A 19,263-nucleotide genomic window follows, 5' to 3' on the forward strand; every position below is an offset into this window, starting at 1 on the left:
ACATGCTGGAAAGAACATCTCCAGTACTGGGGGTTTGTGCACTTAATTATTAAAGAGCATTGCACTGCTTTTTCACTTACCATAATCAGCAACGTAGTACTCATACATTGTCTCTGAAGCACCTTTAGGAATTTGTGGCAAATCTATTTTGCTTTCATGGCTTCTTAAAAAGGCTTCCAGCTTTTCCCTGCTTTCCAGTTCTAAGAGGGAACCTAAACTCCACATCAGGCCAAACACAAATAATTTGTGAAGATGTGCCAAGCATGCGATACCACCCTCTTCCTTTGATGGTATCAAGCCTTCCAAAAGATTGATGGACTGGAAATATTTTTAAAAGGAAGAAAATGTTACACAATGTTTAACTTTCTTAATCAAACTTAAATACAAATTTCACTTCATCTCCGAGAAAAACTGCAATTTTATATCTATGGTCCTTAATGTTTTCCAAAAGATTGTCAGGAAGCAAGATTTCTATGCTTATTTCTTTAGAGGCAATCATGCATTGCTGTATGAACAAATGAGACAACAGTAACTATATACCTGCATGATATAGTTACACTCTAGAAGCTCCATTTTTGGACCAAGGTTTAATTTCATGTATGTATATGCGTCTTCAAACACTTTATCATATAAACCTAGCAGCACATCAGCTTCTTGTGTAGTACGAGTCTTTAGCCAACCCTGTAAAAAAGTCAGAAAAACAGTTTACATTATTTTAAAACCCACACTATTTAAAAGAAAAAGAAAATTTGATCATCCCTGCAAAAGTGTACCTGCAATATTGGCCTCCAGCTTAGTGCAGAAGAACTGATATACACCATGCCCATTCTAGAAACTGTAGCAGGAGATGCATTTTCAATATTGTGAACTTCAAAGAGCAACTTGCAAGTAGGAGACATTGGAATTCGATCACCATTTGCTAAAGTGAGAGTCTTATTATCATCTAGCACTGAATTCAGATTCTCAATCCAAATTGCATCTACTGGGCCATCTAAAACCAGAAAAATATTCTCGCCTGGAAACAAAGAGATATGGTTGAAATATGGAGGCTAACACTGAATAACAACGACAACAATTACAGGGAGGGTGCTTGTTGTTTAGATATTGAGGAGCATCAAAATGTGATTATCTCACCTGCTAGCTGAAATGACATAGCTCAGCGAAGGCTACACCACTGAGAGTGTTCCAATTGTGAGTTCCAGTTCTTAATTTAAGGCTGCACTGCACATCTTTAAGCACTATAGAAATCAATGTGTCTCAAGCCTTAAATTGGAACAAATTTGCAGTGTTGTCCCAATGAAATTTCACTAGACTTTTTTTTAAGAGTAAGGGTAGTATCCAATGATGTAATTCCATTAGGATTTCAGTTTTCACAGTGTAACGTCTCCTCTCCTCTCCTTATGCACCCCCCTTATGTCTCAAAATCTGCTCTGGTGGGCAGGGGAAATTTCCAGAACAGAATTACGGGACATGCAGAAAGAGAAGAGAGGGAGGGAATTCCATTGCAAAGCCAGAACTCGTTGTGCTAGTGGAACTACTTGGTTGGATACTGCCCTAAGATTATTGCAGTTTTATATTAAATGAATATATATTTTCTCAAGTTATCTTAATTACTTACTCAAGTTATCTTAATTATCTTTACTAGAACAGAGACCAATTAGTGCAGCTGCAAACAGAAGATCCTTTTCAGCAGTACGCTGAGAGATGATAATCAAGTTCCCATATGCACTATATAGAACACACTATAGCTTGCATACCCTTTTTAGCCTTAAGCGTTTTTCTCCACAGTGTGGAAAAGATTCCATCTGTCCAGTCATTTGTTGCTGTATCCAGTTTACCAAACATCTGAGGCGCAGTAATAGCTTTTGGGTTCATACGCATTTCTCTATGAGGATATCCACACTCCGTCATTGCCCTCATCAACATAGTTATAACAGTTGTTTTCCCAGATCCACTTGGCCCAAGTGTCATCAACCCATGGCGTACTTTGGAAGTTTCATACAACTAAAACAAGGAGGGAGAAAAAGGTGTGGCCAAATCAGAAATAACTATTAGGATTATCTGTGTTCTTATCGAGCTTGTTTTCCTAAGGACTTCCTCCTGAGCATGTCCCCAGTGCAAAGCAGGGAGGGAATGGGTACGTTTACCCGGGACTAGGCAAGGCAATTGCCACGAGAAAAACAATTAAGGTTAAATCTAGGTAGTGCTTGAGGACATTTATACAAACTTAATTATCTGTATCTGTATGTGGTGTATCTAGATCTTACAAGAGATTTTAAGATTTGCTGAAGTCAATTAGAACCTGCATTGGTAGAGAACAAGGAATATTTTGAACCATGAGCTGTTGGCTTAGGCACCAGGCCCTCCTCCAGAACAGAGAGAGAGAGAGAGAGAGAGAGAGAGAGAGAGAGATGCTATTGCCATCATATAACAGGCAGTATACGTCAATACCATGAAAAATATGAAAGGTTCCCTATGGAACCTTTCCATAGGGAACTACACAACGTTTAGAAGACATCTGAAGGCAGCCCTGTATCGGAATGTTTTTTAATGTTTGATGTTTTATTAAGTTTTTATATATGCTGTAAGCCGCCCAGAGTGGCTAGGGAAACCTAGCCTGAAGGGTGGGGTATAATAATCATCATCACTGCTTCTGGATAATAATGCACAACTATATGCACACCGCAAGTTACATAATGTGATACTTGGGTTGTTACTGGAGGCGAGGAGGGATCCTCTGAGACAGCTCAAATGTGGAAAATGTGATTTAGAGCAAAAATTCACATCTGTAGGTTCTGCAGTTTAAGTTTACAAGGTATACTGTAATACCTGGACAAGCTTAAGATTCCAAGGTGGGTGGTTAATCAGTCCTGCCTCTTCAACCTGATTTGCAACGGCTGCCTGAAGGTCAACATATGTATTGCTGTCCAATACCAGCCCCGGAAAGAGATCATTTATAAGACTAAGAAAGAGGGGTTCATCTTCATCTACCTGGAAAAATAAACAAAACACAATAATTTATGGATTTGTAGAGATGGTCACTGATCCAGATAAAATTACTCATGCCTCTCAGTGAAAGAAATAGGACTTGCAATGGTAATGAAAAACTACTTCCACTAAATTCAATGGGTTGTAAGCATTAATAATTTACTTTAGGTAAAAGAAATAAAGCAGCAGAGTTTCACTCTTAATGATGTAAGACACACAGGAACCTGCCTTATACTGAGTAAGGCCACTGGTCCATCTAGCTGAGTATTGTCTACACTGACTGGCAGCAGCTCACCAGGATTTCAGACAGGGCTCTCTCTCTCAGCCCTACCTGAAGAAGATGCTGGGGACAAACCTGGAACTTTATTCATCCACAGCAGATGCTCTGCCACGGAGCTACAGCTCTCCTCCTGAATTAGTCTTTTTTATTTGACTGCTTACAAAATTCAAAAGCCTATTTAAATAACAGAATAAGTATAAACAGTGTTCACGAAAGTGCTTATAGAAAAGTGTTCGTGCGTTTCTGTTCTTCTTTTATTTATAAACTCAATTCTGTCTAGTAGCTGTACAGAGTGGAGTGCTTTATACTCAATGAATGCGCACCATGCCTAAAGATTTAAAATTAGTTTTAGAACATGAGGAATATTTGAAACACATCTGAAACAGCAGCAATAAGAGAAAAGTACATAGTAGCCACATTGTAAAGTATCCTCTGAAAATCTTAAATGGATGGGTTCTTACAAGTTTAGAGAGGTTCATGTCCCTTAGTCCTCTCATGACAGTACTCATTTCGCTGTCGTCGGGCCTTGCCCTCTTCTGAGATCCAAGAGTCCTCAACACTGAAAGGATATTTCTCAAGCCGAAGTCATAGTGAACCTAAAAACGAAAGCGACAAATGCTACAAAGAGTAACATGGACAGAACAGTGTGCTGAGCCGTAATATTTCTAAAATGCAACAACTCAAAATCCTAACCAGAGAAATTAAGAGAATGTACCAGAGCACTTTAATGTAATATATGGAAATTGGATGTTCATTGAGAAAAGACAAATTTTGTATGTAAAAGGTATATACAACGAAAGCAAGAGCAACATCTTGTGGTGAAAGGGGGCAACCAAACACTTTGAGGAAGGTGAGGAAACCTGGGAGGTTCTGAGCACTTCTGGGGCCGGAGGCAGCGACACAGCTGACAATATGGAATATTGCTTTTCATCCCTGAACATATAGTCCAGAGATAATGTGGAGTGCAATGGTAACTCAAATGGTTACCTACTGTACGGTTTATCAAAGAGCAAATACTTTACAATATCCTGAAGGCATAAAACTTGATCACTATAATATCACACATGCTAGTCGTGTCAGGGTATAATCCTGTGGCGGGTCCAGGAAGCCTAGGACACGAAGAATGTCAGCCATCACAGACCAGCTCTGGTCAGAGAAGTGGCAACCAGCAAATAAGTCCCTTTGCCTCTACAAAGGTTTTTAGGTCAGGCTAACAAGTAAGAATTCTGGGGAACTAAGAGGTCCTGTTTCACTACTCTTTGTGACCTATGTACCACTCATTGGTCTACAGCTATTGCACTATAATGGTGATGCAATATTACCTGCTTGGTAAGCTGCTCTTCACAAAGCTTATAGAGAACAAAGAATTTCTGAGCCAGTATGACATTCTCAATAAAGCCACAGCTTGCAAGTTTCACTCTCATGATTATCTGAAAAAGAATAGCACGTTATTAATAAATTTATTAATATTATAATATTTTAAATAACAGAAAGAGCAAAGAGCAATGCATTTATTTTTTTGTAAAGGTATGCAGCTGAGAAATATGTTGCCTAGGAGTGATAAATAGTACCTGTCTATCTGGAACCATCATTGCAACAGTTCTGAATTGAATTTTTAGGTTTTCTGGAAGCTCCTGGCGTCCAGCATACCCAGGATTCTGCAAATAAACAAAGAATTTAGGGTAATTTTGTTCAGAGTATTTGGCATATGTCTCAACTTATGAGCACAATTGTGATTTATGACATGCATCTATATCCTCTTTGAATTCAATTATTTATTATTTATTATCTTGCCCTTCACCTTCACCCTAAGATCACAAGGAAAATTACCACAGGAGAAGAACAAATAATAAACCAAACATGGAATATAAATATAAATTTGAGATAGATATAGCTATAGATATAGATATATGTGGCTTTTTTCAGCTGGAACTCACTGGAACTCAGGTGGGCACCATTGCCATTATAAGAGAAAGAGGGAGACATGAGTTCCGGCACCCCTTTTTCTAGAAAAATTGTGTGTGCTCTCTCTCCTCACAGAGAGAGGAATATATATACACACAGGTATATATATTCCTCATCTCCCTTTCTGCTTTCTATAACATCTTACCTGACAAAGAGTTCTGGAGAACTCAAACATTTCCCACAATTTCATGACATTTCTGTTTATCCTAATTTAGGTATTATAAATTTAATGTTTTCAAATATATTGCTGTGTTAGACAAAGTAATTAACCAGAAAGGTAATTTATTTTCAAGTATATTGCAAAACAAAAATATGATTGATTTTCTCTCATCAATAAATTAAAAATGTGTACTTAACATAATAAATTTACCATTGTCAGAAAAATTCCAAACTCTGGGTTTAAATCTACAACATCTCCATCGGAAAATATGAACTGTTTTTTCCTTTCTTTTCTTGCTGTCAAAATGATATAAATTTGTTGAGCTGCTACTGACAACACCGGTAATTCAATTCTGTTAAATTCATCAAAGCATCCCCAGGAACCAGACTGTGCAAGTCCTAAAAGAGGAAAATGGTTTTTATTTTTTTACCCTGATTATATCCTTTCTGTGGTTAATTTTTTTATTCTTCTATGTTGCCTGGGCAAGGTCTCTCTTCCAGAGCTATATGCAGAGAAGAAACCTCAAAAGACTGCTTCTGGGTATGTACTGATGTTGTAGAAAAGTGATGGCAAACCATCTGCTGGCGTCACCCACTGTCAGCATATATTTGGAAGGCCATTTGTATGGTGTCTGCAAGCAGCAGTGCTTGCTCAAACGTACGGTTTAAAATGTTAACTTTCCCCAATATATACATATATATATCTGTCAAAGACGCGAATGGGAAGAAAAGAGCGTGTGCGCTCACCAAGAGCGTATCATACCAATTCCTACAACTTTCCTGGGCAGCTGCAGTATTCATGAGGAAAGAACTTTAATAAAATTAATGGTTTCTCAGGCCCAAAGCTTCGTAAGAGTGATGTCAGAATACCACATCCCGACTACTCAATTCAGCAATTTATTTTGCACGCACAATTGCTACAGCCCTCATACAAAAGCCTTTTTAGCCATCTCATTGTTGGGGGCATGACATTTAGATCGGCCCTGTACTTCCCCAGAAACCTATAGTGTGTACGCCAGCCTTTGTCAACCTGGCATTCCCCAGATGTTCTGGGCTACATCCTGCATTGGTGAGCCAGCACGGCTGTGTTGGCTGTGGCTGATGAGAATCGTCTCACGGCAGATAGAGATTAAACCTGCATGAATCTTACTGTTAAGTTGTGGGTGAACATATCAGACGACACAAAGATTCTTCAAACAGCTCTTGTTTATTCACAGGCCCGAACAGAACTGAACTGAAGGGTTCAGCCAGCCTGCTTATATAGAGCTCCACTAGGACGCAACAGTAACCATTTTCTGTAACTATCCAATCACTGACCGTCACTTTAGATCCCTTATTTGCATATGTGGACCTGAACTATCTACAGTATCCCCCTGCTGGCCCAGGGTGAGAACTTCAGTACATACCACTTACCTTGTGCAATCTTATACATGCCTGTTCAGAAGTAAATCCCATTGAATTCAAAGGGATTTACTCCCAGACAAGTGTGCATTGGATTGCAGCCTTAGGCAATGGATCTTTGAATCAGTAAATCTTCACTTCTGATCCAATATGAAATGCTTTCTTGTACATGCTACAGGTATAGAATTTGTTTTTCTTAACTTTTGCATGGCAATGTAATCTTCCTTCTATTATCTTTTAAACACAAGTATCAAAGCTAAGACCATTTTAAAAAATGAATTACTCCTTAGGAAAAAAAATAGGGCAGTACGTTTCTAATTATGAAACAAGTATCTGTTTATTACCATTACAATTGGCTGTAGTACAGTATACTATATTGCAAATATATTTTAAATTCATATTACATTCAGCTTGCATCTTACAAACCGTTATTACATTTCTTAACTCAGTCTTCCATAAAAACTATTATTCTATCTTGCAATTTCCCCTTATCAGATATTGGCAGGCCAATCCTGCACATGTTTACTCAAGAGTAAGTCCCACTAAATTCAATTGGGCTTGCTCCCACGTAAATTCTTGAATTGAATCTCTTTCCCTTGATTCCTCTTTGCTGCATTCAGGCTGTAAACTCCACAGGGCAGGAACCTTGCAGCTCCATCAACGTCTACTCGAGAATTACCACTGAGTTCAATGAGACTTACTCTCATATAAGTGGGTAGAGGAATTGAATATTGTTCTTATTTTCCAGTTTAAGAATTTTAAAAACACACAGGTTCCAGTGATAAAGATTGGTATGCACTTAACTCCAGATGTTGCTGAACCATGTATTTTACCGTTTTATATTCTGATTTAATATAATAATAATAATAATAATAATAATAATAATAATAATAATTTATTATTATTTGTATCCCGCCCATCTGGCTGGGTTTCCCCAGCCACTCTGGGCGGCTTCCAACAAAAACCAAAAATACACTAAAATGTCACACATTAAAGACTTCCCTGACTTCAGGTGTCTTCTGAATGTCAGGTAGTTGTTTATCGAGAAGGCCCTCTGCCTGGTTCCATGTAGCTTTGCTTCTCGCAATGAGGGAACCGTCAGAAGGCCCTCGGCGCTGGACCTCAGCGTCCGGGCAGAATGATAGGGGTATTTATGGCTTTAAAGGTCAACACCGACACTTTGAATTGTGCTCGGAAACGTACTGGGATTTTATCCTGTGAACTGCCCTAAGACCTGCAGGTGGTATATAAATTAAATTAATAAATAAACTACAGCTCCCACAATTGCTGATCATTGGCCGTATTGGCTGAGGCTCAAGGGGGTGCAGAATAGGGAAGCAGTTTCCGAAGCAGGGTTGGGAGGGTGAAAAGGGGCTTAGAAGTTGCACAGGGTAGAAAGGAGAAGGTCTAAGGAGTTTCCATGGGGTGGTGAGTGAAGGCTTGGTGAGCAGCATGAGCAGGGGGCAGAATCCCCCTTATATCACCATAATTATAGTTCCCTAACAATTTTTCCATACACCGGCTTAGGCAGATACTGTGGCAGATAGTAACTACAGTATCTGATGAGTGTATATCGAACACCAGCGGTGCACTGAACGCTGTTAATTCCATTACTCCTTTTCACTGTGTCCAACAAGCCAGGCCTTACCTTTGAAAATACGGCCCAGTCCTCTGAAATCCATTTGATCTGAGCAGTTAAATACGACTACGTATTTCCCCAAAGCTTTCCCCATGTCTTTCGTTGTTTCTGTTTTGCCGGTACCAGCAGGTCCTGCTGGAGCTCCTCCCATGTTCATTCCCAAAGCCTGAGCTAAAGTAATGTAGCATCTGTAAATGTAAATCCAGATCACTGCAGTTTAGAATAAGGATGCATACGAATACAATGCAATTGAACCTCACTCTACATGTTGAACTCGGGTAACACACAAGCCCCCATTCAGCAGCGGTGGCAAAAGGATCAGGTCCCCACTAGGGAGCTCAAAGATTCTCAGACTCTGCAAGTCCATGATAGGTCCCTTGCAGTAGGAGGGAGGGGAGATGGTCAGAGAAATGCAAGAGTGCTGCTCTGCCCTTACTTCCACACTGCTGGCAAGAGGCTGGCAGAGTTTTGGATGTGGTAGTTCAACTGCCTTCAGTTCTCCCTCGCCTTGACTATTTAGGATTGTTATCATTATTAAATTGTAGATAATATGTAATGAACCCACTCTTCTTACCTGTCTGTTAATGGTGTTATAACCAGCCGATCTGTGCATCCCAGAAATTCATTTTGATAAACAAAATCAACATCTGTAATTGACACCAATGTTTGATCGAGATCTTCCTTAAAATAAAATCTGGACTGCTTCAACCATTCAAAATCAGTCACTGATTTTATATGCATTTTAACCTTTAAAAAGAAACATTAATTATATCATAACAGTACAGAAATATAATTCACTTGATTAATTAAAAAGTTACTCCATTAAAATTATTCCCGCTATTTTCTCTCCTAATACTCATTTCTAGTAACTAAGAGCATTTTTTTGTTCTGATTTTTTTTGTGTGTCACCATACCTTTGCTACTTTTGTGCTTTAGTATACTGATTAATTCTGTTGTTTTCATTCTCTATTCCTCTCCCAGCCAAGGCCTTAATGACTTACTGGGCAGCACTTCTTCAATTAAGTACTTGCCAGCCACCATTAGAAGTTTATGCCAGCTTTGGGCTAAATATGTACAGGTTTAACCATCCTGTGGTGGATGCTTAAGAAACAGTGCTTGCATCTAACCATACAAGAAACTGCTTACATCTAACCATGGCCCAATTACTCTTAAGAGGAGAAAAATCTAAGGGAACTCTAGCGACTTTCACCTCCTTCTTGCCAGGCCAAACAGTGATATTGGATACATAGCAAACTTGGTAAGTTAGATATGAACTACATTAAAGATTTCAGCTAACATTTATACTTTACCAAGTCATCAAATATATCACGCTGATGCACATGAATAGTAATGAGGGTTTCAAACTTCACTCTGTCAAACTTCGTAAGATCATGAGTTGTCTGGCCAATAAGTGTATTCAGAATATCCAGAAATTTCTGATTTGTTACTGACATTATTTTCCTATCATCTTTTGCATTGGTTAATGCTTCTTCTGAATCGTGTGTCCACAGCATCTGAATTCCCAGCAACCCTACCTATAATAAATTTAACAAATAAAATATGTGCATGAATATTTATAGTGCATTCCAGCTCATACTTTTAAACTATAATTTAGAGTGATTAACTAGAACGATTAACAAATGCGGTTTTGATATGGATTTTCCTTTGGAGGCGGGAAGTAAATCAGGAAGTTTCAAGGGTCCTCTTCTCTATCATCATTTTCACATACATTCAGTGAAGTCCATAAGCAACCCTGTAAATTCCTTTACCATATTGCCATAGTGAAGCACAGAGACAATTAATAATATTTTCTTCAGAAACCGTCAAAGGTAAAACTATCAGGGTTGTTGTTTTTTATGTTACAAGTATGACTCTTCCCTGAAAGTAAGAAACAGGAGGAAGCACATCTGAAAGCTTATCATGAAGCTTGAAGTGAGAAGGAACTTTGACTTCTGGAATACTCACTAAAAACAGCCTACAATAACACTGTAAAAACTAAGAATGACAGTGGCAAATACGATAATGGACATGGCCAGCAAATTCCAGCTACCCTTCCATCCCCAGTAATATCGGGACTTGTCACCCACAAATAAATGGGTGACTTACAACTTTATAGTGAGCATTATTGCTGCTTCATCGGGTATCAAGGCTCATGGAATTATAAGAAAAACATTTGCCTTCCTGGGCCCTGATCTTGAAAAAAACAAGCTCTGTCCAGGGGTCCTTTACCTACCGGTACCTTTCTACCTACTAGTAGTTGGAATATTTAAAAAGAACCAGGTTTACATCCGTACTTTGCACTGAGGTTTACAGCGTGACCTCGGACAAGTCACCCTCCCTTAGCCTAACCTGCCTCCCAAAGTTTTTGTGGGAATAGAATGATTGGGGTGAGGAGAGAACCATGTAAATGCAATGCAATGAATGAATGAATGAACAAATAAAAATATTTTATGCTGCTATTCAGAAAATTGAACTTGACGGCCCTCCATAAAGCAGCAGATGACAGCATAGGACTGTGGACTCACAGCCTCTCTCCATTCTGTCTTCTCTAAAAACTACCATTTAGCTATAAAATAAATAAAGCAACCACTATCAACATCTTTTCAGATCATTCATTACACCTGTTGAATCACATACAAGATATGTCCCTCAACAAGTACACCACATCCATTAGCGGAGACAAATAATATTGTGCACACACAAGTTAATGTTAAGCAATTATAAATACCATTGATATCAAAAAGAACCTTAAAGTGGGTAGATGTGCCTATTGCTTATGACTACTGTATTTATTCTCACAAATGGCTAAGTCTCAATCCAGAAAAATATGCGCATATTGACAGGCTTTTTCATTTTGTCTTTCAGCATGCAAACCTAGCCTTTTCACCTCAGGCCTTCATAGCTGGATCTTACCTGCTTTTCAGACTTCTCACCTGTGCTGGAAAATGGTAAAGGAAGTTCAGTAGCTGGTACCCTGGATCACTAATCTGATAAAAGGCTGCCCGAATGACACAGTGTAATGAAGACTGTTGCATTTTCAGTAGATCCATCAGCCAGAGCTCTACAGGTCCTTTTGCATTTACTGGGGTGTCCAACTGAAAAATTAAAAGTTATGTATTAATTATTCAAAATGGGGTTTACAGTCTCTTTAGTTTGATTAAGAAAGGAGACAATGTACTAACTGGTGAATACCAGAAGTTTCTGCTTAGGAATAAGGCAGGCAAATGAAACTGGATGCCTCAAAATTCTGCAAAGCTGAGCAAGTTCTGGTATGCTTTCAGATTGGATGGGGGACAGCATGCGGAGATTCCTGAATTGCAGGGGGTTGGACTAGATGACCCTCAGGATCCCTTCCAACTCTACAATTCTATGATTCCATGATCCTAATAGTCCCAATTCTTCCAATTCTTTCCGGATGTCTAAAAAATTACCGGTAAACTAAAGCAATTTTCTCAACAACAAATATATAAGAAAAGAAAGCGAAGAGTTCAAATGGGGTACAATGAGACCATAAGAAGAGACTGTTGGTCTTACTTTAAATGTGTTTCTTAATGGGAAGTAGAATACCACCAAGCATAGCTGTCAACGTTTCCCTTTTTTAAGGGAAATTCCCTTATTCTAAACAGGATTCCTTGCAAGAAAAGGGAAAAGTTGACAGCTATGCCACCAAGTGAGACTGTGTTCCTCGTGTTACTTGAGGCAGGAAATTTGCCTAGATTACTTAGAGCATCAGGATATTGAGAAAGAAGAATTAAGTGATGGGTTGGAGTTCAACAAGCTTATTTTGACAAGATTGTTTAACGAAGCTTATTTTTTGCAATTGTTATGCAAGGCATCCTTTGACTTCAGATATACCCAGCACAGCCTAAACAGCCAGTTCCTTGTGTCATGGAGCTGCTGTCCTGAGTTTCAAACCGCTATTCAAACCTCACAGAAAGACCTGATCGCAGGGGTGGCCATTGTGGGGTGGAATTAATTCATTTTCAGTGTACTGAACTGTGTCACACAAGTTGATATTTTTATCTCAAAACAAGTATGGTTTCCCTTGTTCCTGTCTTCACAGCTGGATAAAAAAGGATATGAATTTGGGGGATTGCATCAAATGCTCAGGAGTGATACACTGCTCACCCTAAGATCCTACACACAGAGTTAAAAAGGTAAAGGTAAAGGTACCCCTGCCCGTATGGGCCAGTCTTGACAGACTCTAGGGTTGTGCGCTCATCTCACTCTAGAGGCCGGGGGCCAGTGCTGTCCGCAGACACTTCCGGGTAACGTGGCCAGCGTGACAAAGCTGCTCTGGCGAACCGGCACCAGAGCAGCACACGGAACGCCGTTTACCTTCCCGCTATAAAGCGGTCCCTATTTATCTACTTGCACTTAAGGGTGCTTTTGAACTGCTAGGTGGGCAGGAGCTGGGACCGAATGACGGGAGCGCACCCCGCCGCGGGGATTCGAACCGCCAACCATGCGATCGGCAAGTCCTAGGCGCTGAGGTTTTACCCACAGCGCCACCCGCGTCCCACCACACACAGAGTTACCTGGGAGTAAATTGCATTAAACACAGAACAAACTCATCTAAGACTAGAATTCACAGGTACACACACAGAAAAGCTAATACTGTATGATTGTGCTCTTCCTACTGCTGAGGGCTCCATTCTGATCTGTCTACCTCATCTAATGAGCAAGAATCTACTTCATAAAACATGGTTTACTGAGGAACAAAAGAACTAGAGTATTGTTATAATTTTAAACAGTTGCTGTACATATGATAAAATATGTCAAAGAGCACTGCCTACTGCTACTTCATGGGCTTGTAGCTCATACATCCCAAAGCTTCATACTGTATAGTAAATATGTTAATGTTAAAAGTTAGTTAATGCATAAAGCCTAACTCCATACTACCCTATCCACACTCATCAAAAGCTAGCCAAATATTTTATATCTCAAAAACATTTTATCACAATATTCAGGCTTTGGCAAGTCTAAGGGGTGGGTGGGATTGTTTTTAGTTAAGATATTCTAATTAGAGAACGGTCCTCTTACATCCTTCTGCACAAAGAAATAACATTTTATTTTTAACTGAGCCAAATTTATCATGGTAAGTAGGGAGAGATTAATTATAAAATTCAGAATCATACTAAATTATATTTTTAAAATGCAAATATTACAGGAATTTTTTCTCCTTCTCTTGATATGACTGCCATTATGCGATCATAATCCTTTGGATGAAATTCCACTTCATTTATGTTGTCCGATAAACCAGGCAAATGTGGCTGAAAGAAAAATAAAATCCATGAATGCATGTAGTATTCTAGCCAGGTCATTTTCACAAATTAGCTTATTTTTGTAAATGAGCACAAATTCTGAATTAAAGAAAAGAGCAATTGATGTTCATGGCCAGATCTCAACTTGGATTTCTTCCCACCATGGGAATTTACTCCTTGGTAAACAGCTGCGTTCAGCCAAAGGTTATTTGAATTTATAGGAGAGTTTCCAATAGGAAGTGACAAGAGGGAGCCATGCTGGAGTGATGAGAGTATAGTAGTTAATGTGCAGGAATACCTGGAATTCACCCTAAGTCTGGCTATAACAAGAGCCTCTATTTTCCTAGATATGTTGAACCATTTCAATTAAACAAGCATAAATCGTGCTTACAGTCACTGACTCCTTTACACTGTAGTTTTAAAGGTACATGAAGTACACAAAATCAGAGCTGTTTCAAATTTGTTCTGCATTCAGTAAATACTATTTTTCCATATATATGTTGGAGCCTACCTGAATAGTGTGTGAATCACTAGCTTGCCCAAGTATTTCCAGAAGAGCAGGGTCAGAGATAAAAAAGAATCTGGGAAACAGCAATCTTTTCTTTTCCAAATATCTTTAATAAGAAAAGAGATTTATTTCAGAAAATGTTTCCATTTTTCAAAGTGCACTTACTTGGGAGTTTCAAGCAAATGTAGGTAATATCAATCCAAGATGTAAATTTGCCAGTGGGGCAGAGCTACTATGCTAACTTTCGGGTAGGTGAGCGTTTACCAGGAGGGAGAGAGAAGGGATGAAGGAGCAGAGGGGTGTGCAAGGTGCAGATGCACCAGCAGAGCCAATCCAGTGTTTCTGTTGCACTTTGGTGACCTCTCTGCCACCTCCCCATTCTGGTGAGCGAGCCACCTACCAGGTAGCAAACTGCTTCTGATCAATCCTATGCAAAGGATGCATAGCAACAAATCTCAGGATTGCATGCTGAGTTTCCAGTACCCACAAAAGCTTATGCCATAATCAAAGTTTTAATATTTAAGATGCCACAGAACTCCTCATTGGCTTGGTTTGCAGCAGAGTTAACATGGCGACTCCTTTGGAAATTCTCATGCCCATCTGTGGACAGCTTCAGAAGCCTAAGACCTCCACAAGTTGAACCTGGAAATGCTTCTGGAGCTACTGCTTTACTGCTGGTTTTTATTATTTTCCTGGGTCAAAGTTACTTTGCTGCTCTTCTTGCTCTGTTCCTCTGCATTACAACAAGCTTCTGCCCCTTTTGGCCATTATATCCACTTTCCTTTATCTGTGCAACTTACAGGCATCCCAATTATAGACCCAACTTATGCTTCTAGCTCTTGCCTACTCCCAATTCTTTTCTTGCCTTAGGAAGCCTTTCCTCATGTAACATGATCTTGCTAGTAGTAGTACCACTATCTGTTTCCTTTCACAACCACCTGACTTGATGACTTCTGCTGGATTTCTGAACTCTGCAATCCTGCTTTTGCCCTCCCCATGCTAAGGGGGGCCTCTCATTGCAAGCACATGACAGTTGCAGTGCCAGGCAATACAATGAGATGGCAACAATCTTTGCTCTCCAGGAGTCCATAGAAAGCACACAGCAAACAGGTGCAGGTGAAAGTTTGAAATGGCAGCAGGGTTTCTCATACCACATGCACAACACCTTAAAGGCCTTGGAGTTTGCCTGTTCCCCATTTCTGGTAAGATGATGTAGTAAGTAAGTGATGGAAGAGGGATTTATGATGCAACTGGGCCAAAGCTGCTCTGTCCCATTGCCTCACATCCAATGCTACTTTAGCTTTTGCATATTGTGGTACATGCTAATGGATGATAAATCAGTGTTCACTGATATTTATTCTCAGCCTGCATAAACAATAATATTGAGACTCATTCAGGACCATTTGTAGTTTCAGTTTTTTGTGTGTTTTTTACTATTTATTCCCGACCCCCACCCCCACCCGCCACACATTCTTTTAAAAATACCCATCCCAGCTGCTGCCTAGTGCCCAACATCACCTAAGGTCATGCTTGACCTTAATCAGGGAGCTACAGATTTAAATTTCTCCAGCTTCTCCCAATTCCTAAAATTCTGGTACTAGAAAATTAAAAGTATAAAAAGTGAAGCATGGGTGTATAGAAGCCTAGATTTATGGGAAGATCTACTATAAACAGAAGAAAATATTCCTGCTTTTTACCTTCCAATATTATCTGTACTTTGAGCCATAACTTAGCTTTGGCAATTGACTGTCTGGAGTGAATTAATAAAAATATGCAAGACTAGAACAGTAATTATTTATTTGCAAAGTGATTTTTATATTATTATTATTCTGATTTCTTTTTACCAAACTAAAAAAAATATACCAAAGACCATAAGCAAATTTACATATATGGGCCTAAACTCATAAATCTGCACTGAGCATGCCAGCTGCACATGCTACAAATCAATCCCCTAAAATCTCTTAATAACTTCCCAAAACACCATTCCCAGAACTCTCCCCTTAATACCAAACACGAAATGACACTAAAAATTAAGAAGCATGCAATGTTAATTAAAACCATAAAAAGTTAATTAAGATGGACTATTACTTTGACCTAAATTAAAAGGATCAGATTTTTTTCAAAAAGTTTGTAAACTTTGTACCCTGTCAACGACTTCTGGCACACTTCCAACTGCTCGTGTAAATGTGGTAAAAGCTGCCCCATAGTCTCGTCTCCAACACAACAGTTAACTACATTGGGGTTTTCATGAGCTCGCTGCATTATTTTTATCCATGATTTGTCAATGTTTTGAAAACGTTTTGCTTCCTAAACAGAGTAAATGTAATGGAAACGTGAATGAATATTATGTCATTCTAAAGTGCAAACTACTGCTACGCAGCTACATTTCAAGATCAATATTTACATAACTGAACCATGATAGAATTACCTGAGGTAACTGCTTGGCAATATCTCCGCCTACAAAAACAGCTTCAAGATAAACCCAGAGGTTTTGCACAATCAACCATTCTTCAATTATATCACTGGAGGTACTAAGTTTGAACACCCAGTTCTGAATCTCTTTTTTAAAAGGTGCATTGTATCTGAGAATAGGAGACAAGAAATAGTAGCATGAAATTGAAGAGCGACCCTTTTCACAATATTATTGTTACTATATTCTTTTAACAACTGTTCCTCCCACACACACACTTTAAATATCTCTATTTGGTAGTGCCTTGGTATAGACATAATGCTGTCCATGGAGTCACACAACCCTTTTTTCTCTTCCCTCTTCCCCGCTCCTCGAGTTTTGTGGTTCAGCCGTGGTTCAGCTTTACAATTGTAAAGGTGTTGTGGCCTTGTTCACACGTAATGCTAAGCCAATCTGTGACTTGGCGTGAATGAGCAAGCATGCTGGCGCACAGTGAGAAAATCAAGACTGCTTGGCTCTTCCCCTGCTGCTGCCATGATACTGAGAGCTAAGCCATGGTTTGGCTTAGTATTATGTCTGAACCAAGGTTCATGGTTTGCTTCCCTCAAACCACAAACAGAAAGCCAAGAACAAACCTTGATACAACTTGTGATTTACCTGGAGTGAGGCAAACCATGAGTCTTTATTTGGACATAACGCTAAGCCAGATCGCAGCTTAGCTCCCACTAGTAGCTGAAGGAGGGGAGGACTGAAGCATCTATGATTTTCTCAGTATGTGCCAGCATGCTTGCTCACTCATGCTAAGCCATTGTTTGGCTTCATGTAACCTGTGAACCAGGACTATGGCGAACTCTTGTTAGGCCCAAACCACAGGATGCAACCATACTTAGAAGTAGGTTTTTGTAACTGTGGTTTAGACTACCTTAGTGATAATGTTGGTGCAGATGAAATACTACGAGTTTGCTCCAAAACTGAAAGAGAGAAGGGGAGGGCACTTACAAAAGAGGGGTCAAAGAGAGAGGGGTGTGCACATTTGCAAGCTTCTCCTAATCGCCTAACTGTGATAAGGTAACTGGGCACTGTTACATTTGCACCAAGCTGGTATTGGTGGCTGCAGCATCCTACTGCCCTGGCCATTGCTTAGGGTGGAGAATGGATAGCAGAAGAGCACCTTGTCTGGCCTCAGAGAGCACAGCTCCAACTCTATGGCCAAAATTACTCAGGTACCATGAACGTACTCGCCTGGGTACTATGCCGGTAGTCTTGGTTAAATAGGGCAAAAGGGTACTCTCTCTCTCTTCTGTCCTACTCAGCCACAGTTGGAGAGAAGTGGGAGATCACTGGACCTTTGTTAATATTGTTTATTATGCCTTTAAATATTTATGACATGGAAAAAAATTATATCCTGAGTTGTAAGAATGAGACAAAAATGTTAATAAAAGCATTCTACAAAATCTGTGAAACTACCTGTTACTCATCAAAGAGCCCAGGATCATTAAGCTGTCCTCCATCAGTGTAATAATTTCAGCAGATTCTGTTCCCTTGAGAAGTAGCTCTCCTCTTCCTTTGAATGCTGAAAAACTCAAGACCTGATTTGCCCAACTGTCAATTACTTGAGCTAACTTAGCTTCAATATCTTTTTCTTTTATAGCAGATATACAGATGTCCTGCAAAGAAAGATCCTTAAATTAATTTTTAAAAATATTGATAAGCCAACTGAGGAGTCTCAATAAAGACACCTTACTTGTGCCCATGTTTAGGTATACCTCTTTTGTGTACTGAAACAAACATTGCTGCACATGAGCAAAGAAAGGTATACCTTCTAGGCCAGGGGTTCCCAATTGGTGATCCATGGACCCCAGTGGGTCCTTGTAACCCACCCAGGGGGTCTGTGGTGCCATTCACATAACAAAAACTACCATAGAGATATTAAAATTTTCAGAAGTAGAGGATCCATGGCTTGGCCTTTGAAAAACAGGTGGTCCACAATACTTAGCTAATTGGGAATGACTGTTCTAGAGCATGCTCATTGACTCTCAAACTGCATCTTAGTCTGGCATTCTCTTTCAATATAAAAATGCAACTGTATGGAAGACTACCTCAATGTCATCTTTATGCTTGAGAAGCGGTGCTTCCATGATATTCCGAAGGCAAAAGGAATCTGATTCCACATCAAATGGATGCCCAGTTGTATCAGAAATACGGTTCCAGTGTCTTAGTTTCATTGCTTTATTAGTCATCATTTCCAACAGCGGGCAGGACTCACTGAAATCATCTATTCTTTTCTTAAGATCTAAAAATGCTTGCCAGTCTTTGAGCCCCTTAGGTAGTTTGCGGCACCTTTCATTGAAAAAGATCAAACATTTTACTATTTTAAACCTAAAATGTGAAAATATCTTAACAGAAACAAAACAATAAGCTCATTTTTGAAGAAGAAAAACTTCTAAAAGCTTTCCTAAAAACAAATGTATTTGCATCCTAGAGGATTTCATGCTTGGGATCAGGCAGATTGAAAGAGCAAGTTCTCTAAAATTGGAACCACAGCTTAGAAGGCCTTGCTGTGACTACCTGGCTGATGTTGCTTCCCAGGTGTTAGGAATCTTAGGCAGGATTGATCCTGCTTACTTTAAGAGATGCAAAGGCTCATAC

At 39.4% G+C, this 19,263-nt stretch overlaps 1 protein-coding gene across 1 annotated transcript in view; it reads right to left on the bottom strand.

Moving 5' to 3' along the window:
• DNAH8 (dynein axonemal heavy chain 8) overlaps positions 1-19,263 on the bottom strand; it is a 118,312-nt gene that overhangs the window by 58,908 nt on the left and 40,141 nt on the right. Inside the window, exons 32-50 of the mRNA XM_077925645.1 lie at positions 18,714-18,954; positions 18,082-18,281; positions 16,633-16,786; positions 16,348-16,511; positions 14,208-14,310; positions 13,601-13,705; positions 11,366-11,527; positions 9,743-9,967; positions 9,007-9,179; positions 8,442-8,620; positions 5,604-5,791; positions 4,840-4,926; positions 4,591-4,698; positions 3,730-3,864; positions 2,830-2,991; positions 1,758-2,004; positions 774-1,015; positions 541-681; positions 81-318 (exon numbers count right to left, since the gene is read on the bottom strand). Of these exons, the coding sequence (XP_077781771.1) occupies positions 81-318; positions 541-681; positions 774-1,015; positions 1,758-2,004; positions 2,830-2,991; positions 3,730-3,864; positions 4,591-4,698; positions 4,840-4,926; positions 5,604-5,791; positions 8,442-8,620; positions 9,007-9,179; positions 9,743-9,967; positions 11,366-11,527; positions 13,601-13,705; positions 14,208-14,310; positions 16,348-16,511; positions 16,633-16,786; positions 18,082-18,281; positions 18,714-18,954 (3,254 nt within the window). The remainder of the gene's footprint in view (positions 1-80; positions 319-540; positions 682-773; positions 1,016-1,757; positions 2,005-2,829; positions 2,992-3,729; positions 3,865-4,590; positions 4,699-4,839; positions 4,927-5,603; positions 5,792-8,441; positions 8,621-9,006; positions 9,180-9,742; positions 9,968-11,365; positions 11,528-13,600; positions 13,706-14,207; positions 14,311-16,347; positions 16,512-16,632; positions 16,787-18,081; positions 18,282-18,713; positions 18,955-19,263) is intronic.

Source organism: Podarcis muralis, chromosome 3 (assembly GCF_964188315.1).
Source record: "Podarcis muralis chromosome 3, rPodMur119.hap1.1, whole genome shotgun sequence".
NCBI classification, from domain to species: Eukaryota; Metazoa; Chordata; class Lepidosauria; order Squamata; family Lacertidae; genus Podarcis; species Podarcis muralis.